Below are 25,672 nucleotides of genomic sequence, written 5' to 3'. Positions count from 1 at the left end.
GACACAGTGTAGTACAGTTGCTCTTGAAGCATAAAACAGATAGAAACACTATAGTTACCTTTAGCAGGTCAGAGAGAGTGGCCAGGACCTCCGGCGGCCCAACATCCAAACCTTCATCTCGGCCTGTTGACTTCCTCCTGTAGGTCACGTTGCCCAGATACAGGATGGCCGAAAGCACAGAAAAGATCCTGCAACACAGTCATAGAACGCATGCATGAACAATGCAACACATGCTGTTCTTCAATCTAATCATCTGTTTATGTTTGATGATTGCAAAAACTGAAGGGAAGCATTGTGTCTACATGCTGTCTCTAATCAACTGCTACATTAGTGAATTGCATGCAGCTATTGTTTTGCTGTTTGTGCTCTTAAAAGTCTCTTTATTAACAATATAAATTACTACAATGTGACTCAATCAAAAGACTTCCAGGACAGAGGGGAATATTGCTTAAGGGTGGATTTCTTCTGTTTGCATTTCCTTTCAAAACAATTACTTCAACACGTCTGGAAGATTCTTTTTTAAAGCATACACGCTACACAAGAAGTGATCACTGATGCACTCACTGTTTCTTGGTGGCTGGAAGGAAGCCAACCATCTCCATTGCCTGCTGAAGCCTTTCAAATTCATGATGCAGATCCTCCTCATCTTCTATCTTAAAGTTGTGCTGTAAAGAAAGAGAGATAGTAAGCAGGTGTTCATGAAGTTGAGAAAATGAGAGACAAAGAGCAAAAATTGCCCCCTTCTTCCCTCCTAAAAAAAGGTGAGGAAAATAGATGGATGAAAAGAGGGGAATAAAAAATGAGGTAGAGAACAAAGAACACTTCATTAACATGCAGCACACATGTGCAGCTGGAAGCTGTGTGTATACAGAAGGCTATTCAACAGAATCCATTTGTCTCAATTGATTTCCTATTCTGAACCAAAAATCGGTTTAAAAAGTTTTCAAAGACTTGAAGGGGGAAAAAAGGATATCAAAGCATTTCTGACACAAAATAGAATTAATAGAAAAGCGCTCAAAATTCTCTGTTTTCTTTAGCACATTTTTTTAAGATAAGGAACCCCCTTCCTTATCTCGAGTTAATATTAACTGTAACCCTTCATCATTACCAACAGCTACAACGTTACACAAAGGCTGTGTCCGGTCTATGAATAAGCATAGAATGACCCCCGCAGAATGAGTGTAAGACAACAGTGGTCTACCTACAGTATGCGGGGTAATCTCCTGAGTATTTCATCAAATTTAGTCTATCCACGTCCATGTAATTTCTCAAACTCTAAACTTTTCCAACTTCAACATGAATTGGTTGCAAAATAATTGTACATCCTCTGTTAATATATCACATCCATTAATCTGTCAACAGCAGCCTAATCCTGTGGCCAAATGAATAATCAAATCTATAACACTAGGACTCTACCTACCGATTAGAAAAGTTGATGTCTTTACATTGTTGGCTTAAAATTCCATATGTTCCAACAGTTTTCTTCCACTGTTACACTAATGGAAGTGTGAAATAGGTCTGGCAATGCACAGGCTGTTGTTATTATTTGGTTGAAAATATGTCTAGTGAATTCATCCGGTTGCAAGATATAAAAACCTTCTAGGCTGGCCTACATGGTAACAGAAGACAGAGGTTTTGGAAATGTTGATTGAATATAATCAATGTCCTCACATGACCACATATCCACAAAATTATACTTTGATTACAGAATTAAATGGAAAATGACTCCATTTCCATTTTTAAAACATTGTTACAAACACTGATAATTTAAAAAAGCCCTGTTTTTCATTTTCTGATATTGTTTCAGAACAGGAAATCTATTGAGATGAAGCTACACAGATTCAACAGCTTCAGTCTTCATGAATACCAGGTTTACTCATAGTGAATTAAACAACAGGAGTACTGTACCTGCTTGAGGTAGAAGTATTCTTCAGGTGGCAGCAACTTAAATTCCTTCCTCTCCCCATCTGAAGCTCCCAACAACAGATAGTAAAAAACGTGGTAGTTCCTGGAAAACAGCACGCACATTTTGTTCATGGTATACACTTTTCACATAATGCACTCTCATAAAGTTCTCTTTAAATGGATAGAATAAAGTTCACTGGCACAGATTAATTTTTATTTGCATTCATTGTTAAGTTTTTTCATTATCTGGTGAGCAGTTATGAGTGGATATGAGCTTGTTTATGGTGACAAATTAGGGGTATTTTTGGTGATAAAACTAGAGTCAACACATTGTAAAAAGCTAATAGAAAATGTCTGAAGCTCAGTGATGTTGATATCAATTTTCCACTCGTGCTATCAGTGAGCAGGTAGCTAGATAGGCGCAGAGCTTTGTTGTAAAAGCACACAGGAGTAATGAGTTTCCACACTTATCACTGAGAAACAATGACATCATACAGCACACTCACTCCCTGACCAGACAGGCAAGATGTGCTGTCAGCAGCAACTGTAGGCTGGGTGATCAGTGAACTGTACAAGCTGGTAATAGTCTGAAGGTTATAGGGCGGAAAGGGATTATTTTCCAACATTAGCTGTGAAAATCTGGCAGGGAAACCTTAATGAGGAACTCTCTTCATCATCACAACAGCTACAGTATGTTTTAATACAAGGCATCACCCACTTCAGCTGAGCTGGTAGCTTGTGATTTTACAGACTAAAACCCATGAATCAAAAAAGGAAGCTAGATCATGACAAAGCCTTTCAGTTTAAATAACAGTTAGATAATCACCTCCTCATGGCCAAGGCTTTGCTGTACCTACAATCAAACGTTTATTTATTTTAAGTCTGTTTTTGGTGGTTTCACTAATATAACCGATTAAACACATAATCTGTTGGTCTCCTTTTTTTTTGACTCACTTCATCATTAATATGCTTATCTGCTATCTGCTTATCCAATGACAGTGGAGGATTTGTTCACTTCCTAAGTACTCTGACTGTATTTATGAATTACCAACCCCAAATATTTGTTTGCATATTAGTCAGACAAGTCCCAACAGATCGGTAGTCTGCTGTGTAGTGAGTAACTACTCAGTGAGTAACAAAGGCTTGTATGACGTGAAGGAAGATTGAGTGACGGGGAAAGAGGTCATCTCTCTCAAGATTTTTTTCTTAACCATTTGTTTGTATAGCAATAGTTATTTCTTAACTCACACAAACATGGATTCAGGTCACATCAGATTAGGTAAAACCACACCATGTACGTTGCTTTACAAACAAACATTTGTTTGGTTTTTATGTGATCCTTTGCTACTACATGTGAGTTCTGCTTACTGTACACACACAATTATTATTTGACAAAGGTCACATTTGAAATGCTACTAATAATGAGACATGTAGATAAACAGCCATTAAGATGATTAACAACTCGAACCTACAGAGGCTGAATATGTGAGTACATTTGGGTATGTGAGTGTTCAGGCAGATGAACGTGTAAAGTCAAAGGCTAAAGGCTGAATCATTCAGTTGAACTTCATATCCAACCATCAGAGGCTCCTGGGGGAAACTCCCCATGTTTATACAGAGGGCCCCATGAAGGTCTTAGGGGGTGAAGGGTCAAGACCCTGCCTGTCCCTCCTCACCTCTCATTCTTCTCCCGGGAGACCAGACGAGACTTCTCCAGGAGATACTTCTCCACCACAGCTCTACAAGGACAGAAATAGAGGGGAGGAGCAAAAAAGACAAGAAAAAAGAGGAAGAAGAATAACAAAGAGCATGAATCACTTAACACTAAAGGTCACTCAGCTGTGTGGGTCCATGTGTGTGTGTTTCTGTCAGACTGTGTGTGTGTGTGTTTTCAGGTCATAAGTGAAAGTGGACTGGTAATAAAAGACGAGGGGAAAAACAGGAGGGGAAGTGAGGGCAGATGGTCAGAACTATCAAAGAGTAAACTAAGCATTCAGATACAGTCAAATGGATGTTGTAGCGCATCACACACCACATAGCAACACACACACACAAACAGACAGACAACAACCGAAGACAACTAAGAGTAGAGCCTGACTAGTACTGGATTTTTGGGGCACATGTCAATACTGATATTAAGCTGTAAAAAAAAAAAAAAAAATCCTGTAATATAATCTTATAAATACAGAATATATACATAAAGGAGGCATGGTATTCTACAGTTTAACCATAAACTTTATTGTTTAAAATGATATCAGTGCATTGAAACAGTAAACTTCACTGGGAATTTAATAAATACATTTTAAAGAACACATAAAATGCTGCCTACATATACATATACACACACACACACACACACATATATAGGCAGTATATAAATATATGTGTGTGTGTGTGTGTGTGTGTGTCTATGCATATATAAGCGTATATTGGACAACATATACAATGATATCATTATATCTGTGATAGTCCGATATCTGCTGATAATATCAGATGACTGATATATCAGTTGGACTCTATGTGAGAGAAGAGACTAGGAAGACTACTGCAGGAGCTCCAGAAAAAGTAGAGGTATGCTTTCAGACCACTGCAGTCGTGAGATATGCAATTTGAAAAGCAGTGGTATTTACACACAAGACAAAGCCAAGGTTGTAAAGTGGTCTGTCAGACTTTATACGTCAGTGTTGTTTTTTCTATAGCCAGGCTAAAACAACACTGACGCCAGTCCTCATGACACACTAAGAATAGAGCTGTGCTGGGAGAAACATAGTTGTGTCCATCTGCTAAAACTGCTGCCACCGCTACAGACCAAATAACCGAGTCAAGCAAATATATCTGCTCAATATATCAGATACTCAATGTTGTCTTTTCCCTTTCTGTCTTTCAGAGAAGTCTGTGAAAGAAAAAAGTGAAATGTTAAAGCACTGCAACTTCTAGGCAAGGGCAACAATTTTACTAGTATGGATATAAAAAATATAAGGGCATTATTTGCTCTGTGCCTGCTAGCTGTCACGGCCATGATTAAAAAAGGATGAAGTTAATCTTAAATACAAGTTGTAGCTGTATATGTGTAAATGTGTATATGATGGTTTGATCAGACAGAGCCCAAAATGGATTCTTCTGGCACACCCTCAGAAACTGACAGGAGTTCAGATTAACACACACACACACACACACACACACACACACACACACACACACACACACACACACACACACACACACACACACACACACACACACACACACACACACACACACACACACACACACACACACACACACACACACACACACACACACACACACACACACACACACACACACACGTCTATCTGATAAATACCTCTAGAACCAGTTGCAGGCATATCGTACAGGCGTCAGCTGTATGAAAAGCTTTTGATATGTCTATGAATTCAACCGCCTTGTACTTAAGGAGAAGTCTCCTGCTGAACTTGTTGTAAATGAGTCCAGCACATTTCAGGAGCAGTTTCTGAATTTGGTGCATGAGGATGGATGATACATGAATATAAAGGGCCACCACAGGAAAAAATGTGAATGTAATGGCTCCCTAAAAGTGAGAAAGAGTTTTTGTGTGCCTGTAAGAGCTAATCTAATTGAGAACAATCCCTGTCAGAAGGAATGTGAACAGCAAAGTACACAGGAGCCGAATGACATACTGCCCGTCTGTCAACAAGAACCTAACAACACAGACAGACACACACACACACACACAGTTCCATTATTACAAAACAAACATACATGTACATACTGTACATGTTTGTGCTCACACACCACCTCACATCTCCACTAAAGTGTATGTTCCTTTTCATCACTCTGCTTCATCTCACTCAGATCCCAGTGAGGAAGGATTAGACGGACAGAGAGCCACAGTGAGGGAGAGAGAATGAAAAAAGATGCCGTCTGTCAGTTAGTCAGTCCGCACAGAAAACAGAGCGGAGCGGAACAGCAGCCCTCCCTTTGTTAATCTCCTCTATTGACTGTTTGAATGGCTGCAACTGGAGATGGAGAGATAGACAGGCAGCCTTTGTTAAGTTTACAGAGCAGAGCTGTGATGGTCCTCTGAGTCCAATACTTTACTGAAGGGAAGCAGAAGGCTACACCAGCACTTATGGTGGTGGTAGGTGAGTATATTAGAGTTTTCAGCATTTCCTCATCTAAGAGGGTTCATCTTGTTGCACAGAAAAAAAAAAGCCTCAACCAACTAAAACCAACTCTCCTGATTGGATTACAGACCCTTCTCAGGGTAAGCAATTCAATAGAGCATGATGAGACCTGGTGCCATTAGGGGATAATCAGGTTGGGGATGCCCACTTACTGTGAATTCAGCAGCTGTCGCCACAAGCATTTACATGTTTGAAATCAAATTTTGTTTTTAGCACAGGACACTGTTATACATACACCAGCGTTCATGTTCAGTTCTCATCCTGTTAGGCATCAGTGTAAATATTACACTGAATATTCTCTGCAGCCCTTCAGCTTTTGACTCTTGTACAAATTACGGCATGACACGTCATCTATAAGATGCTGTGTTGAGCAGCTGTTCCCTTCTCCTCATGAGGAAGTGACACAGCTGACCAGAATTTGATGCAGCTTCTAACCAGAGTCTGACTGCTAAGAAAAAGGAAGGACATGCTAGTGGTTGAAACTGTCAGCCGACACACACACACACACACACACACACACACATACACATACACATACACATACACATACACATACACATACACACACACACACACACACACACACACACACACACACACACACACACACACACACACACACACACACACACACACACACACACACACACTGCGCAGGAGGAGGAACCACCTGACCAGCTCTAAAGGAGTAAAGAGGAAGATATTAGGCTAAAGGGAGGCAAAATACCCCAATAATAAGCTACAGGAAGAGGATACAGAACAACAACAATCATTGAAATGTCCTTGTATGGTCTTGCAATGAAAATAAAGACAACATGACAACTTTGTGTGAGGCCTTATTGAGAGAGGTGGGTGGCAAAAACTGTATAAAGCCATGCATCTGGTGTTAATCACTCACCCTCGGACCACTCCACTCTCCAGGTAATTAACCTGGATGAATTTACCAAAGCGGCTAGAGTTGTTGTTGTGGGCTGTCTTGGCGTTTCCGAAGGCCTGGAAGAGACAAAAGAGAAGAGAGGATGAAAAATACAAGGATAGGTGTAAGGGAAATAAGTCAAAAACAAGACATTCATGCATCTTTGGAAAAATACCAAAAAACATCATCATATTAGGAACGCCAAAAATATGCAATGCAACTGTGGTTATGTCTCACTTTTTGGTAACTGATTCAGATGTGACAAACAACAAAAGTTCAACCACAGAGAGGAAGACAAGATGAAAACTTGACTGTAAGCTGTTTGAGTCAAAGACACCATTAGTGCCCCACAATCTTAAAATCTCTTCCAGCTCACCGTTGATGTTTTGAAACTTGATTCTAAACTGTATACATGAGTTTCAAACCTTATATGGAGGTGCGACTGGGTGCAAAAACAAAATTAGTTTACCTTCAAGACAGCAAATCAATTGAAGTCAACAACAACAAATCACCATGACAACAAAGAAACTCTACAGTCCAAGGGTTAAATCTTGTTTTTAAACAGCAGCTGAGACCGCAGAAGGGGGTAGGATTTTGTTCATGAGTGTGTGAGTGTGTGTGTGTGTGTGTGTGTGTGTGTGTGTGTAAGTTGGGGCAAGCATCTGTAACTAGTTGTCCCCTCTTGCCCTCTTCTCACTCTCCTCTCATCCATCTCTTTCTCTCCTTTCGTCCTGCAAGACCTTTTCCCTCCTTCTCTTATTCAGTCTGTAGTTCTAAGTGGGTGTGTGTGTGAGAGAGTAAAAAAAGAGCGAGACAGCATAGGTCAGTGATGATAAATGAGACTGGGGCAGCCGTTCAGCAGAGCACTGTCAGAGAGGACCAGAGTTTCTCTCCAGGCCTCAGGCTACTGCTAACCCTGCCATGGGCACATAGAGCCCAGCCACCAGGCCTCACTAATGGGCCCCCTTTTACTTCACTGATACGGTAACAGAAGAGCACTCTTATTTTTTCTGCATGATGCACATGCTCACATGGTTACAGATAGACAGATACAAACAGAAACACAACAAAAGGCCACCACAGGGGAAGTTGACTCAGTGCATGTTAAATAGGAGCTGCATTGTCTCTTGTAAAGCAGTCGCACAGTGAGTTTGATACAGTGGTGTCCAGGCTGATTAGAGTTGGGGGCCACAAACAAACACATGCACAGACACCTACAGTTCAGGGTCTTATTTAGATTCCCAACAATGAACCAATAGCCTTTTTTAATATTTAGCCTTCATTTGTGAAAGCGCTGCAATGTACTTCTTCTAACTGCAATTCTAAAATAGTTTTGAGACCTGAGGGAAGTATGAGGCAAGAGCTGTTGCTTACTGATTGATGAGGAAAGATTCTTGGTTGTTTCTCATCTATGACCAAAATAATTTATCCTCTTTACTTTGACTTGCTCAGACAAGCCCACCTACACACAGGGCTATCTTGTTTTATATCTTTTTATAATTACTTTCTCTATTTTTTTTATGTATGTGCACACCACTCACAATCTATTTTCTATGCTTGGTGTTCAGCCATTTTTATGTATGTTCTTCTCATTGTTATGTGTAGAATTGAACATTTACTTTTTCAGGTGTTGTCGGTTTTTTCAAAGTTCATTGCCATCACTTCTGTTCCAGGTTTTGGGGGTCAGTAAGTGTATTTTGGCTCTGACTCTCCAAAGTGCTGCCCATTGTGCCCAGTGCCGTTCTGATCACCTCCTTCCAATAACCTTGTAGCCAAGAGCACAAAACCCTGGGAAATCTCTGCAAAGCCCCAGCCGCTGCATCATGGAGGGAATGCTAAACATGTCACAGCATCATTCGTATTCAAACTTGTCTATCAAGAGATGATCTGATTGGCTGAAAGGCTCAGCAGGTATGAGGAAGTGGACCTATGGCTTGCCAAACCATGTCCATGGAAAGATGCCGTTTAATCGGCATTCCTACGAGATAGGGGCTGCACTCATTAAGTTTATGGAAGAAAACGAAGGGGGAGAATGTGAGAAACAAGCACACAAAGCAGAGTGGGGTTAACAGTCTGCAGTGTCTATATCCAGTGAACATTTCATGATGTACTAAGCTGTCTCAACTGAGTCCTTTCTGTGGTGTGAGAGCTCCTCTGGCAGCCCGCTCCCCCCCTGTACATTTCCACTTTAGCAGAGCCAGAATGAAGTCTCACATCCCCATTCAGCCCCCTCACATACAGACAAACTTCTCCTTACAAACCAAAGTAGGGGAGTGTCTCCAAACAGTGCAGTTTAGGAGTAGTTTGTCTCAACAAGCAACTGGTGTAGACCCCGGGAAACTATAAATTATATACTTTAAAAAGGAATTAAATGTTAGCTCGACTATAAACTTGAATAAACAAAAAAAATCTGTGAAAGGAAATGTTCTGATGTTGCATCAAATATTTGATTTTCTTGAAAAACAGACTCTTCAGAAACACAAACAGCTTTTGTGTAGCTTTGATCACACACTTCTGTAATGATCTGATAGCATTAGTTTTTAGCACTTCTTTTTATTGTTAATTTCATACAGCATACACTGATAATAAAAATGAAAAAAAGAGAAAAACCTTATCAGTAAAAAATGGGCCTTACTGATAGGACACTGAGGCACCACTGCATCCTTTAAAGTCTAGCTGTACAGACGAGCTTCGGTTAAACATTTCCAAGACTGCTGCCAAGGCCCTGACACTGACACCTCACTACAGCCTGGACACACTCACAAAAGGACTCTAAACAGACCAACCGCCACAAAGACAGTTCCCACATTCACACAGGACAACGGCAGGCAGGCTCGCTCGTGCAAAAACTCATCAAACCTCTAGGTGGACATGTTCACTTATTCAGCATTGTCCTGTTCACACCTGCAACAATGTTCTTCAAAGCCAACTTAAAATGTACACACTTACAATTACAGGTTAAACCAGGCGGGTAATCAACTAAATAATCACTGGTAGCTTCACTGTCGAAACCAAACACCAATGGTACTTAGTGACAAAATAATCACTGTTTGTTGTTCTAAATGTGAAAAATACTTTGGTGAGATCACATGATGTTGGCAGTGATTGAATGCGACCACGTCTCGACACAGATCCTCCTCTATAGTTGGCCTTGCTTCAAGCCAGCGCTATATCCCACCAACTACTCTTAAACCCCCCCAGCTTAACTCAACTGGATTGTTAACAAAGAATTGATTCTTTGAGGTACAATAATTGCGTCCATAGCGCTCCGAGGGGCTGGTGCTTCAATTCAATATCGGTGAATGTTCAGTTGAATGTGCTTATACTTAGGCACTTTATAAATTACTGCATGAATATTTTTAAATTCTTTATCTTTAACAAATGACGTGACAGTGCTTTCACTGAGAGGGGAAGTGACTCGCAGTTCACTAAAAGTATTGAAGATGTGTTAGATAACAATTTGCCTTTGCAGAGGATTCACATATGAGTGATTTGGTACAAGTCATCGATTAATGTACTTTACAAATATTTAGATCAAACAGTATAAATACAATGCCATGTCATCAGACTAAGCAAAGCTTGCATGAAAAAGTAGTAGGCCAGTTATCACATGACAGCAACACAGCAGTAAATCATCTACAGAGAAAAACAAACTGAGTTGTGTTGGAGGACAGCATAGTGGAAACAAAGTGGTGGTAGTGGTGGTTGGGGGGAAAAAAAACTGTAATTGCTTCAGTATGAAACTTTTGATTGTAATAGATGATCACTATTATTAACAACGGCTGGAAAATAGATCAGACAGTGAAGTATGGATTCAGTGCTACATGTGGCACTTCCATGCACTGACTTATAGTTAAAGTGTGCTATGTTTCGCCCAACTGCACACAAGTGTAAACATAATAATGTAAACAACTCAAGGAGAGCAACAGTTGAAGTAAATGATTTCATCACAATTACACGAAGCAACTTAGAGGGCAAATCTTCTTTGCTTATAAATCAGTTTTATAATACACTGCAAAATTATCTACTATATATTTCAACACCTAAAAATACTGAGACATATATACACACAAACAAAAACTGCATTGACAAACAGGAACAGTTGTCATGAGCTGAACAAACCAACAAGTTCAAGAGGGACTCGTCCTGCACTGTACAGACCACAAAAGGAAACCAGAACACAAAGCTTCTTCTCCTTGTTTATTCATCTAGTGAAAGAATTGTCCTCTGGCAATCTTGGTCTTAAAAATGTGTTCAGGCTCAACATCAGACCACACATAAAATGTAACATCATGAGTGGTGTCACAACTGATAACCAACTTCACTGCTCAACATAACGCTGTAATTTGCAGTTGCACTATTGACTATGTAAGTGAAGAGAAGAGTAAAGATTTTCTGCAGAGTAGGACCTGTTACTGCCAGACTCAGAAAATCTAGATATATCTCCACGGATGAGAGTAATACCAGCTGTGTAACTACTACAAATAGATTTACAGCGTTTATCAACATTGACATCCTGCAGATTGTTTCACCTCCACAAAATCAAGAACGAGGCTGGCTGGAACGAACGTTGAGCTCCACACGGTAAGTAAAAGACAATTTCACGTGACTGTTTGTGTGTGTCATCATTTTATCCTTGCAATTTGGAAACTTGCAGACATGGACGCTGAGCTGTCCACAGCCTCAGATGTAAACAAGCATGGCATGCTAACAGGCCTTGATGTAGTTCACTATGCAGTTAGTGATAATGCTGCTACAGACGGCTAGTTTCTGTGTTTACTTTCGTTGTTAGAAAACAAAAATCAGAGCCTGTCAGTGGCAAAAACAAGCACTTTTAGTGGATTTACTTTGATGGCTGAAATTGCCCCCAAGAATTACATTGCAGCCTGATGGAAAAATAGGGTCCAGGTTGAAAAATACCATAACTACCATTTGAGCCTTTTGGACTCAATTAAGAGCTAAAGTTTTCATTTCCAGTATCTCGTACAGCTTTCCCAATTTTCTTACCTGTTTGTATGTATTGGCTGTCTTTGCTTTCTTTGTTTATCTACTTCCTCCGTGCCTACATTTCAGATGTCCGAGGAACGCAAGCACGGAGAGTAGCCATGTCAGAGGTAACGGTTGAAATGGTTAGGATAAAGTTTCCAAGTACCAGTTTTGCTCCTCTTGTGGTCTGGTGTTTTACCAGATTGGAGTAATTTCAAGCAGCTCCACCCATGTCTAGATGGGTACCACATCAAAACCTTGGCTTGTGGTGTGGTCACAGTACCATGAATAGACCCTGCAGCGGCCTGCAGCATCCTGCTATATGTAAGCTGCATTCGGCCTGAAAGGAACAGCATGTTCTACTGTTCGATACAATTCTGAATGGTTTGATTACACTAAAGCCCCTTTGTATGTGTGTGAGTGTGTGAGGTGAATGATACGTGTGCGTGATGCAGCGACTTAAAATGCCAGCTTTTCCCATACTCATACACAATACCACCCAGCCTAACCAAATATAGCCAAGGAATAAAAAAGGTGCAACCCATAACTAAGAGATAAACAATGGGCCTGCAGACAGAATGGCCAACTACTCCTCTGCACTTCCTGAACAGTACAATACAATACTCTGCTCTATCCACACCCCTCAAGGCTCTGAGCTAACAGCACAGAGAACTACTGCTGTGTTGTAGCTGCTTCCTGTTAAAGAGGGTTCCGGATGATAGGAACTTCCTGTCTGAAGTAATGAGACAAAGTGGCATGGAGGAGACTCTGGACTAATATAGTTACAGCTTGCCTTGTTTCAGGCCAGCCTAAAACATAGCTGAATCATTTTCTTGAGTTTGTGTCACATTTTCGAGGTTTGCAAATCTTAACGTTGGCCTTACTTGATTTACACGATCAGTCCTAAATGACCGGAAGTGTAAACTTGACTATTACTTACGCCTGTTATAGCAGAGATAATTTTTTCAATAACATTACTGACTGAATGTGAGGATAAAAAAGGTAAAGACTTGCATCAAACCTCACATCAAAAGCTGTTAATGAATGAGAAACCTAGGTGTGGTTAGAGATTTGTGGCCAAAACAACTTTTACCTGATCATATTGCAGGTTTTTAGTCATTTTAGTAGAGTATGGATGGAGGTCAACAGAGATTATCTCAATCTATTATTTTCAGACCTATTAATTATAACATATCATGGGAATATTAGTTCAATTGTCTTGTGCTAAATACACTTGGGCAAGAAAAACTTGATCTGGACGTGCCTACTATTGACATGCTTCTCTTATATACTCCCTGCTATGTGTCAGCCAATTCTCTGCAACAAAGGAGGGCCCTGCTGACACAAGAAATGTGCTGTAAAGCCTGCCAAACGAAAAACAAAGACACCAAAAGAACAGAGGATCAACCAGTTGGACCAGTTCATGAATGAAATACTTATTTAAGGCAGGTGAGCTGTTCAGCAGGTAGAAAAATCCCTGTTTGTTCAGACGGTAGAAGGTCTTCTTTAACATTACATAAATCTACACAATAGAAGTGGATTAAAAAAAAGAGTAGAATAGAACTGAAAAATACTAAAGCAGGACAGCGAGGACAAGTGGTTTCAGGTTAGGGCCATTTAATCTGCCAGTAACACAGCACACACAGGCCAGCACCACAAACTATGATCTCATCTCTTCAAAATGTGACCCGGGCCAGGCGAACTCCCCTATAGCTGGAGGATACACACACAGAATGCACATACACATTACATTTTACACCACTGCAACCTGATCTGCTTCCAGGGCAAATAAAGAACCAAATAAAATCCTTTTGTCAAAGTAAATATTCCTTCATTTTAGTAACCTTATCTAAAAATAGAATTCTTCTCCCCATGTATAAAACCTTGCCTGGAACTTGTCACAGGAAGAACCACAAGAGGTGGACTATTTGTGTAGAGAGAAACTGCAGGGAACATAATTTCAGAGGAGTTATTGCTTCCTCTGTAAAGCAACTTGTTTCATGTCAGCCATCTTATGAGCATGCTGCAAAAAGCTGGTGGGTGTTGTCAAAACTGAATCTATTCACATAAACTAACCAGAAAGGTCTCTCAGCAAATAGTAGTGTGGAAAAATCTTAAAAGGAATAGTCTAAACTTACGCTTTAACTGTTCTGAATGAAATGCAGATTTAGATGCAGTAATGCTGCTGGTGGTAAAGGTACAGATGTTCAATAGCCACGATGATTGACTGACTGCTCCCTGATGAAATTCAATCTCCACTTCCTGCAATGACCAGGCCAGCAAAGACCACACCCGTCTCCCTGTCTGCCCCGGCAACCACAGCCCTGGACTGGGCTAACACGCACGCTGCATTCCGGGATTGAACGGCAGAGTGGCCGCGAGTGTGCCAAAGGGACCAAAACTCTGCTGATGGAGGGGAAAATCTCTCCATCGCCTTCCCCTCCCCCTCTCTGTTAGCCACCCGGAACCAAAGACTCTGACAGACTGACACACATCAAGGGACCAAAGCTGCACATATTCTGCTACATCTGAAAGTAGCAGCGGTCCTGTGGGTGAAGGCTGAGTCAGAGGGTCTACAGACAAAAGCGACCTGACAAATGATGGATGGATACACTGTGTTTGTAAGCTACTATCGCTACTTTCTGATAAAAAGAGCTAACTCAGTTTGTGGCTGCCCCCTGGACTCGATAGAGGTGGTGTAAGAGAGGGAGTGGTGTGGTGTCCCGCATCATGGACAACACCTCCCATCCTCTGCATCAGACTGTGAGGGCTTTAAGCAGCTCCTTCAGCGACATATTGATACACCCCAAGTGTAAGATATATATATATATATATATATATATATATATATATATATATATATATATATATATATATGTTATAATTGCACTTTAGGTTCCTTTTTTTAGTTTTTAATTTTTGTTGTTGTATACATTAGTTTTTTTCTCATATCACTATCTTTTTGAGCTGCTGTAGCAATGAATTTTTGGTGGGATCAATAAACGTTTTATCTTATCTTATCTTAATGTTCAAGCCTACTTGTTGGCAATTCCCATCAAACTTCTGTTTAATTTTGTTCTGTGGTGAGTTCCTGTGAACTCACTTTCACAGATATGGGGGCTTTTTTCAACTTTTCAGAAACGTTTTGTACTTTGAATGAATCACATTCCACACTTGGCTTCTCTGGCTTATGGTCTATTATTAGCCATGGGCATTACTGAGAAATAAAAAAGAAAATATGTCGAGATTTACTTTCAGATCAGCACTGAGAGTAATTAGTTCTCCAAACTAAGGAAAGCAATCAAACCCAAACCAAGTGCTGGGATTTCTGCTTTTTGTTATAGTGGTATTCAGGTGAATGTGCAGAGATGGGGCCTTACCAGTCTGATGCGTACTCTGCAGCCTAAGGCAGAACTTGATCTTTTTCCATCTGTGGTCCTTCCATCTTTCCCAAATCACAAACACACATCCAGATTACATTGCTGACAGGAATCACTCTCAACACATAATTTGACCCGAGGTCACACACTTTCATGCCACCCAGTACACCACACAGAGCAGTCTAGTAATCCACTGTGATGAAACACGCATTTAAAAGTGGAGTTAAACTTCCAGTGATGGAGGCCTTCACTGCATAGTGCAATGCGATACAACACTCACAATGAACTATTGCTTATGAGAGAATATGAGTGTGGGAGTGATGTGAAGCTTGAGGTCTGACTGGAGGTAAATTCTTCCATATGTGAAAGTGGAGGAGACCCCGTTTCTTATTACAGGGATGAAAAATAAGCTAAATGAAGACAACTCTGTTCTTAGCCGCATGGCTCAGGGAATAAACACAAGTAAAAACCACGCTGCAATATTGACTTACTTTTCATGATGCACCCGTTTTTTTGTGAAAACCATCCGAAAGCTAACAGATGCCTGCTTGTCTGCATGGTTTGATTGTGCCACATGTCTCTAAACACCGAGAGCTGTACTTTGCAATGAGCCCTGGTTGTTTAACTGTCTACATCATAAAGATACCCCTTAGCGGATGTACAGCCAGACCTTCATTCACTGTTGACACCATTTTAGGTATCTGTCTCTAAATGTCTGTTACTGTTACAAAGATAGTCATTCTTACTTTCTTACTTTTGGCTGAAAAACCAATTGAAAGCATATTTTTAATGTGGATACTTGCATGAGGAACTAATGTGTTTTCTGCTGGTACGTTTTGTCTGATCAGTGTTGCCTTTTTGTGTATCAGTAAATCAGCTGTTTGCTCTAGTTAAACACACAATGGGGTCTAAGCAAAGGGGACATTGTTCATATGACAGTTTGACTGTTCTGGGTCAGGCCTAAAACATGCCTCAGTACTATCAACTAGCTGCCTTACACACTCACTGCTTGAAAAATAATTTGAGTTTTTTTACTTTATTGAATTTTTTTCCCACAAGGTATCAACTCGAAGGCAAAGTTTCCTGTTTCAGTTTGGCAGCAGTTTTGGTTCATTCTGTCCTGTCAGCGGTTGCAAAGAGCAAGTCAGGACAAGTATCTCATTTCACAAAGAGCAGGAAGAGGAGCAGTCACCTGACTGAAACAGTAACAAAAAATTAACAGCTTTTGGTCATGAACAGCTCCAAATGAAACTCATGTTCACATTTCTAAACTCTAATCAAAATCTACAAAGTATGTTATATGATTAGAAATTATGTTACACCCAAAGAGACCAAACACATATATAAGTGTTTGCTCAAAAAGTAGATAGAGGCAGAGAAATCAACAAACAGCCCTATCTTGTCTTGTCTTGATTCCCACAACATTTTCAAAGGCAAGGGGCCATGTGAAGGGGGTAGAGGAACTTCACATCCTCTTTTTCATTTCTTCTTTCTATGTAGTCTCTATGTTAAAGTGTTTAACACTGCACACAGACTTCCATATGCCCCATTAGCTCAGCCTACGCACACAAGAGCAATGCAGTTGCAGCCTGGAAAGACATTTGCTCAGCACTGCATGGATCTGATACTTTCATGGGATTTTTTTGCATTCATAACCACAGAACAAGACACAATTATTGTCCCATGAAATACAGTGTACACAGTTTGTGTCATGTGCTTGAGTGAAAACAAAAATCATTATTTGACAGACAAAAGTGTCCATAGGGATTTCATTTTTGTGAAACAAACTTAAAAAAAATTACAAAGCATTAGTCTTACCTCCAGAACTGGTCCAGCGCCCAGTATGGTCCTCTCTACACCACTGGCATAGCCCTTCTGGCTGAGTGCAGTCAAACAGTGGATCAGGAAGTTGGTACTCTGCGTCTTGCCTGAGCCACTCTCTCCAGAGATGACAATGCACTGGTTGACCCTCTTCCTGAGCATGGCGTAGTACGCCACATCTGCGATAGCAAAGATATGAGGCTCCAGTTTGCCCAGCTGGTGGTTCTCGTACATCTTGACATATTTAGGGTTGTAGATGGGCAGGAACTTGAAGGGGTTGATGGCGATGAGGATGCTGCCTGCATAGGTGTAGATCTTTTTCTTGTGGAAGCGTGTGCGCAGGTTGTTTAATATGCTGTCCTCATTGAGGACGGGGAGGTTGCAGAGGTCTGCAAAGTCGTCTTGTGGAGGGGGAAGGAAGCCCCTGGCGGCTAGCCGCTGTGCCTCCTGTTCCTTGGACAGGAGCGGGAGGTGGACATAACGGATAGTGCCATCATGGTTCCTCTCCTGGGTCAGGGAAATACAAAGGAAAAAAGAAAAGACCTTAAATTAGCTCAACTGGTTGCTGCTAAAACTGACACATCGTGTTTCTGAAACAGTTTAAAAGTATCCTGAGTTGTTTTTATTTCTTAAAACCAGTTACAATCGTCAAGGGGAGACCCAAATTCATATATTATGCTCAGAGGGGGTGAAATGATGTTGTGACTACTTTATCTGCCTTTTTTTAACTGTTTTTTATATGGCAGCGGGAGGATTTTTCTCAGCAGTCCATATCCACTGAGTAAGACTACACTGTGAACTATGTGCTGTCAACCCCACCTGTAGTAAGAAGTAAAAGCCAAGGCTCTGAGGGTGCTTCTCCTGGGCTTTCCGAGGCCATAGCAGAAACCTCTGAACTGGCATGTCTCCGGCCTCCAGCACCCACTCTTCCCCGCCACATTCCTTCACCTCTGCCAGCACATACAGGTGGCCAGGGTCCAGCCCCAGTGCCGAGGCAGCATCCGAGATCACTGAGGCTGCTGTTGCATCCTTCTGCACTCTGAGGAGTAAAAAAAATAGTTGATCAATGCCAAGTCCCTTTACATCTGAAACAGTACAAAAAGATTATTTCAAGGGTTTGAAATGAACAAGAAAGATCTGCAAACTCACTTAAGATTGCAGCAGGTGGCAGCCTGGGTAGCCAGCCGTGGGTAGATCTGGAGCATGTATGAGCGGCCATCATGATCGTTTGGGCTAGCTGGCCCACCTCCCCCCCCTCCTCCACATGCGTTCGTTGCCTTGTTGGCAGCGCCATCTCTAACACTCATCCTGAGCCCGGGGGAGTGGCCTCAGCATGCCGCACCCACTGCCTCCCTCTCACCACACAGCACCTGAAAATGAGAGATTGATCAGTGATAATGGTGTCTGATCATTTTCCATACTGTCACTGGACCGTGATACAGGGGGAGACATACGTCAGTTTATAGATAAAACATTAAGGATAAAAGCCTGACTATCACCTCAGCACTATCCTACACGATCTTGATAAACGGTTGACACTGGTGTAAAGCATAAACACAGAACAGATTTCAACATAAAGCATTACAGCTTTCTAAAAGCCTAAACAGTGCATCACTGCAGCTCCGGGCAAGCATTTTAAAATGCAAACAAAATAGTTGATTTTCAAACAAAGTCTCAAACCACATCGAAAGTTCATCCTTGGTATTTGAACCCTGGAGTTTCATATTCTGATGATGTATGAAACGCCTCTACAGATGTGTGCATTATTATATATTAGTATCAGATTAGCCTTGAGGCTATAAAGCTACTTGCTAAGGCCACTTTCACCTCTCTTATCTATCCCCTGTGAAATGTTTCATAAATATCTAAAGAGCAATCAGGTGAGAAATCACATAATGTAAGGTGAGAAATCATGATCATCAAAACTGCCCCTCCTGTTGTAAGACGAGTGTGAGGTGCTGACTACTGCACTAAAAAATATTACCATGCTAGAATATAATTACATTACTGTTACCAGTAAACAGCTCTAAGTGCTCAAACTGCCTATTATTGTTTCTATTATTGTTTCTGTGCAGAAGAATCAGGCACTTCATTCCTGAAACATCTTCATGCATCAAATAATATCTGCTCACAGGTCAGATCAGACCGATTACACAAAACAGGTCTGTAAGGATTTCATAAACAATCAATAGTTATCAGTGCTGTTTTAAGGCTGAGAACCAAAAGTACACCGTGGATCATTTTAATGTTATGATGGAAGACGTGCTGATCAATACACCAAGTTATAATCTAGAGGGAACATTAACACAATTTGAAACAAGATACCTGGTATAAGGCATATAGTCCTCCGTCTGCAGTCAAGACTTGTCTTAGTGATACCGAATCATTTTAAATTAAGAAAATAGAGAAAATACACATTATTTCTCACCTAACTCCATATAAAAAATGTTTCCTTACATATGATTTACACTCAAGAGAAAACTGACTAAAATTCAATATGCAACATCGCAACACAAATTTTCTCAACTGAAAAAGCTGAGACAAACTCCACAATATTTTGATTCTATATTTGGCTGAAAGAAAGCAAATCATTAAATGGAGTGATTTTTCTTGTATCTAAAGATACACTTCTGACGAGCACATTTCAAACTGTGCCTCCACTCCAACGAAAAGAAAAGGTGTATCCGTGTTGCTGCAGACTGCACATGAGTTTTACAGCTAAGCTCAGACGTGTGCGTCAGTGCTGGTGGTGGTGGTGACTCTTAGTTAATAACTCTGCAGTGGATTACTATCACAGCACTTGTAAATATCTTTGCCACAGAAACTTTACCGTAAGTTGCAGCTGCAGATGCAGCAGAGAAATTGAACCCTTCCGCTCGATGACAGCAACCAAGATGAAAATACACAAAACACTGGGGGGTAAACCACAAATGGTGAAATGATCGCAAGCTATTCGCTCTCACGGCCGAGACACCTACAGTAATGTGTGACGTAGCAGCGGCAGGGAAAAGAGTTAAGCAACCCTTCACCACAGCAGCCCATCTCTGCATCCATGGATAACTCAATATTCTCCGTCTGGCGAGGTCACAGCACAAAAGCTCTTACAACATCACAGCAGACCATTAACGGAGAACAAAGTAGAGGTTTGTTCAGTCCTTATTATGGACATCATTGGCTTCCTGAGTGAGGTGAAGCTGCTTTAAAGATGTACCGGGCTACTTTTATGAACTTAACCACTATAATAAAGAAAGTTGACAGGCAAAACCCCCTCCTGATGAATCGCATGACTCATGAAGTCAACAAGGTCAGACACTTTCTCTTTCATGTAATTGTAACGCTGTTTACAATAAAGTAAGAGATTCAGGTAATGCAGGTTTTTATTAGGAAAGATAGAATAAAAACCTGTTCACTCTGAGCGCTCCACAGCATATGACCATGTCTCCTGTGAGGTATCAACAGTCATCACCCTACCAGCATCGACAAGGTTTCATCACACAAGCTTCAATCAAAGACAAAAAAGTTTTACCACAATGTTTGCGTGTCGTTATATAGGAGTGCGACGTGGTTTCATGTTCTTGAATGAAAGGAAACTACTCCGTCAATACTGATCTATATCTCAACCGTGAACACGTGGCTATCTGCAACCTACACACAGAAGTACAGTTGCATCCTGATCTTGTTAGACTCACAGTTTTCCACACTGCAGACTGCAGAGTACTGTACAGTAGCTAGTGTTAACTCAGTACATAGTCACATCAGGCAACTCTGTAATTAGCGCTCAAGAATCATTACACGGTCATATTTCTTTGTACAAGTGCACATTTCACCACACACCAAAATTAAATGACAGTGTCAGTCAAGATGTTGTGGTAAACGTTGCCAGACTGGCATGATGACAGCTTTACATCATCACAGGGGAACGGAGAGCCCGGCCAACATTACTGATTAACTTTAAAGGATGCTCTCTGAAGTCGTGCTGAGGTATTTCAGGTCCGACTGTACTACAGTCATGTTGATACCGTCTGTGACAGAAGTTAAAGCAGAGTAGTGATCTAAAGTTGAGTTTGACTCACATAGACAGCAGCTGGGTAAAGTTTGGTCTAATGATGGATCGTGTAGCGTGGCTTTGCATCACTAATGCATGCTCTGTAAACTGTAAGCCCCCCTTGGGGGAAATGGGAACCTGTTTTAAATCACTGTATGGCAGGCAGACTGCACTGCTTTAGTAACTTGATCCAGGGTTGAGTCCTGTAAGCACTGTGGCCTCCAGTTTATCATTTTTATCATTCAAGCAGAGACAGTGTATTTTCACAACCTGAAAAATAAGAAATGTTATAGTCTGAAATATGCCCAAAATAAGCAGGCAGAGGGAAAACAGGCTCTCACAGACTGTTGCATGCATTATGAAATCAAGTTCTCCATTTCTGCATTACAAGGCTTGTTTTCACTGAAACTTTCCGATGATTGATACAAAGGAGTGTGCTAACGTGTTTGTGTAGTTATTGTAAATTAATACACACAAACTATCTCAACGGCTAACTTACAAGTAAGTTGTTTAGCTCAGATAAGACGTGTGTTGGGCATTTCAATCATCCACCATCTAGTTGCATAATGGTGGTAAAGACAATAAGTATGAGAACTTTTGTTGATTTGTCTCAGCCTAGAGTTTCTATCTATGCTGTATGTACATACCTCTTTATCTGTCTTTATCTCTATAAAAAAAAAACTAAACTGATCCTTCATCCAAGCTTGTTTCAGATACTGTTTTGTGATGCATTGAATTTGTTATTTTAACTCAAAACAGGAACAGACACTAAACAAAATACAAAAAAGCAGCGACTAAGATGTCTTAACAAAGCCAACTCTGGAATCATTTAGGTCACGGTTGAGAATTAGAGGAAAAATAGAGCAACTTTAGAGTCATGAGCTTGTGACTTTGCCAGGCTAGCTGACCACAGTCCCGAAAGCATGCAAGCCTGTAAAATGCCAAGGCATGCAAAACTGCAGAGACCACAAAAGACAGCATAATCATTATCCTCCATCATGGGCTCTATCTGGTTTAAATCCGTCACATTCAGCCCTGAGCTGCTCTCTTTACCAGTTTCAAAGAGCAAACATAAAGCTACAGAAAGTGTGTATGTGTGTGTGTGTGTGTGTGTGTGTGTGTGTGTGTGTGTGTGTGTGTGTGTGTGTGTGTGTGTGTGTGTGTGTGTGTGTGTGTGTGTGAAAGAGAGAAAGTATCTCGGCTTGTGCGTCATGTGTACACATCTGTGTGTGTGTGTGTGTCCGCAGTGAGAGAGAGAGAGAGAGACAGGAAAGCTGAAAAAAGAGGTAATGACAGATAGAAAATGTGACAATGATAAGTTGAGGAAAAGACAGAGAGAGAAAGGTAAACATCTAAAAAGTGAGACAGAATAGACAGGGGTCCTGGGGGACAGTCAAAGGAGACGGGAGGCTTTGAGATAGTGCTGCTTCCTCCCTGCAGAGGAGATCCTCTGTGAGGATGCCCAGCATTCCTCAGATAAGACCCAGGGTTGTCTGCTTTGCGTAGGCTTAGCCTGGCAGTTTAGCTGCTTACTGGGGGTAAAAGGGAACACACCAGAGCACGGGACTACAGCTGAGTAGAGAGCCACTCTTCAGCTGCTTACCGTAGACAGGAGGAGGAGCAGGCATTAACAACTAACAAGCTCCTTACAGCAGACATTTTTAAGGGTATCAAACTCATTCCTGTTGGACTCACTAACCTCATCCCACCTGAGCCCTCATTATCCAGTCAAGGAGAATAAGCTTACAGTAATTTAAATTCCATTGTTTGGTCATCAATAAAACACTTGTCTGTACGCAACATAAACTTAACCAAAGACAATAAATCTCACTGTCAGTAACACCTTTCATTGAAAAGCACTATTTACTATTTTGTTTCCTCGTTAAACTTTTAGATTAAGCTTCTGTTAGGTACAATTTACCTAGAAAACAAATGTTCACTGATTTTAAAGTTCTCTGCTCCAGGGTCCAGTCTAAATGTCACTGTGCTATCCTAACACTGAAATTATGGCACATTTCATTTTCTGCAATTCTGACAAGCAACAATTTAAAAAGAGCAATAGTGTACACAATCTCTAAAGAAAAGCCTGTCACATGTACACACAGGGGGAAGAATAGGGAACAGTAAGTAAAAAGGAAAATGAAATGGAAAGAGAGAAAAAAAAATGTCAGCAGAAAACAACATAACTGCATTATAGTTGAAGCCGGAGTTGGCTGTAAGACAGATGGTGTTTGAAACTCTGCAGCAGAAGTGAAATAAGCCAAATAGGTCTTATTCACTCTTCCTTCCTAACAACCCCCACTCAGTCTTCTTCACCCACCTTCAAAGATGCAGAGAAAAGCCCTACCAAGAAGAAAGAGGAGGAGGGAAGAGAGAGAGTAGGAGGAGCAATTGTAAGTCTTGAGTGCCAATTAGTTGAGACAGAAAATAAATAGTTTGCCTTTATATGGCCAGTGTAAGATCTTACTTAGAAATGTGTGAAAGTCTTGAGTGTTATGCTCTTATATTGTGCAACACAGTAAATTTTCATCTTAATGGACCTCCCAAGACTGGCACACACACACATCGACATATATAGAAACTCTATAAACAGAGCAACCAGTCAGTGCTGAGACACCACCAGCTGACTCTATGATGTGGCAGGAAGTGAATGACCCAGTGACACATAAAGGGTCAATAAACTTCAGCGGAAATATTCCCAATCTCTCCATTCTCACAAATGTTGACTTTATTTCTCACTCCTCCTCCTCCTCCTCCCATCTCTCATTCACTACAGTATGTATCACACACTTGTATACACAATCACAAACACAGAGGTGAGCCCAAAGCAGGAGGCAGTGATGATGTCAGCAGCATATGCTGGCTGATGATACAGTCGCTCCCTGAATTCCTTCTAAGCGTCAGACGAGGATGCCTCATAAATCTCCGGAGTCACAGCTTACGGGCAGCTTCCACTGTGGACATAATAAGTCTCTGATATGACAGTGACAACGGTAAAGAAAAATGCTCAGATTACATTGTATTAATCATGTTAATGCTAGTATAATCTTTAATGTGATATTAAAAATCCATAAAGCGATAACGACAGTATAACTTCTTTACGTAATGACGTCATTCTTTTATGCACAAGAACAACAAACAGGACTGAAAACATAAGTAACGTTGCTACGCGCTCCACAGTGGAGGCATTTGTGCTCACAAGGGGAGTGACTTCAGTCGTGTGGAAGTGGTTTGGTTACAAAAGATCAGAAGTACAGCAAACCACAGTACCATGTAAGAGGTGCAAGAAGACTGCAACAACGAAAGGGGGCCACTCAAACTTATTTCACCACCTCAAGCAGAAGCAGCCGGTTGAGTACAAGCAGACCTAAAAAAAAATCCCTCCAGTCATATCATCAAAAACACCCTGAAATATTGTGATATAATTTTAGGGGCTATATCACCCACCTCCACATAACCCTGCAGGAAGATGCAGCATTTAGTGTGAATGCTGTGCCCTCTCTGCTCTCTCTCTCTCTGTGTGTGTGTGTGTGTGTGTGTGTGTGTGTTGAGCTCGGCCCAGCCATCAGTAAACACACACACAGACCTGTTCTCTTTAGTCATCCATGACACAGACAGAGAGAAGAGGACAAAGATGTGATGTAATCTGGTCGCTACACTACGAGTCCCAACGTCACACCCTGTGTGCTCTTATTGGCTGCAGGGTACACAGTACACACCCACTGCTCATAGGCTGACACCAAGGAGCATCTCAAACATGGAAAAATAATAATGAAATGCAGGCAGTGGGAAGTGTTTCTGTAGATACACTGTCACTCTTCTAGTGGGTCATAAGTGACGATGGAGAGGGATTATTTTTGTATGCGTTTATACTTCCTGCATAGTATGCCTTTACACATGCACATACAATTACTCTAATTGACTTAAAATGTTCTGAAATCTGAGTACTTAACCAATAACCTTAAATAAATACATTAAAAAAAAAAATCTAAAAATGACCAAATTATGTGATGATTTGGCAGACAGAGGACAGGTGAGGTAACTTATTAAAAATCATATATATTCTGTAGATATACATTTATTTTCATATAGTCAATAGCTACTATACTACATTAGTTTGACATTTCTTTAGTAACTTACTTTTTTTTTTACCCTCCATATACACCCATCAGAGGCCAATGGCCAATTTTTTTCAAGGACACTTTGATATGTGGCCAGGAGGAGCCGGAGATTGAACCACCATATGATTAATGATCAACCTGAGATACAACTGAAGCATTCTCAGATTGATCCGACTGGTAAACCAATACATACATAGCTTTTTGACCTCTACAAACAACAAACTGTAGGTACTGTATCAAGGATAATTGGTGCAAATATAACTAGTCAGAAGGCTCGCTGCATTAGTAGAGATGAAGCGAGTCATGAAGAA

At 40.9% G+C, this 25,672-nt stretch overlaps 1 protein-coding gene across 7 annotated transcripts in view; it reads right to left on the bottom strand.

Moving 5' to 3' along the window:
- The window catches only part of si:zfos-588f8.1, a 59,059-nt gene that overhangs the window by 20,798 nt on the left and 12,589 nt on the right, over positions 1–25,672 (bottom strand). For all 7 annotated transcript variants that reach the window (XM_062424725.1, XM_062424727.1, XM_062424728.1 and 4 more), the window contains exons 2-9: positions 18,345–18,565; positions 18,015–18,234; positions 17,193–17,702; positions 6,991–7,085; positions 3,582–3,644; positions 1,909–2,008; positions 565–665; positions 59–188 (exon numbers count right to left, since the gene is read on the bottom strand). In XM_062424725.1, the coding sequence (XP_062280709.1) occupies positions 59–188; positions 565–665; positions 1,909–2,008; positions 3,582–3,644; positions 6,991–7,085; positions 17,193–17,702; positions 18,015–18,234; positions 18,345–18,502 (1,377 nt within the window). In that variant the 5' untranslated portion in view covers positions 18,503–18,565. The remainder of the gene's footprint in view (positions 1–58; positions 189–564; positions 666–1,908; positions 2,009–3,581; positions 3,645–6,990; positions 7,086–17,192; positions 17,703–18,014; positions 18,235–18,344; positions 18,566–25,672) is intronic.

The sequence above is a fragment of the Scomber scombrus genome, chromosome 8, assembly GCF_963691925.1.
Source record: "Scomber scombrus chromosome 8, fScoSco1.1, whole genome shotgun sequence".
NCBI lineage: Eukaryota > Metazoa > Chordata > Actinopteri > Scombriformes > Scombridae > Scomber > Scomber scombrus.
Note: the sequence above shows the minus strand (reverse complement) of the source record. Positions and strands in the feature narration are given on the sequence as shown.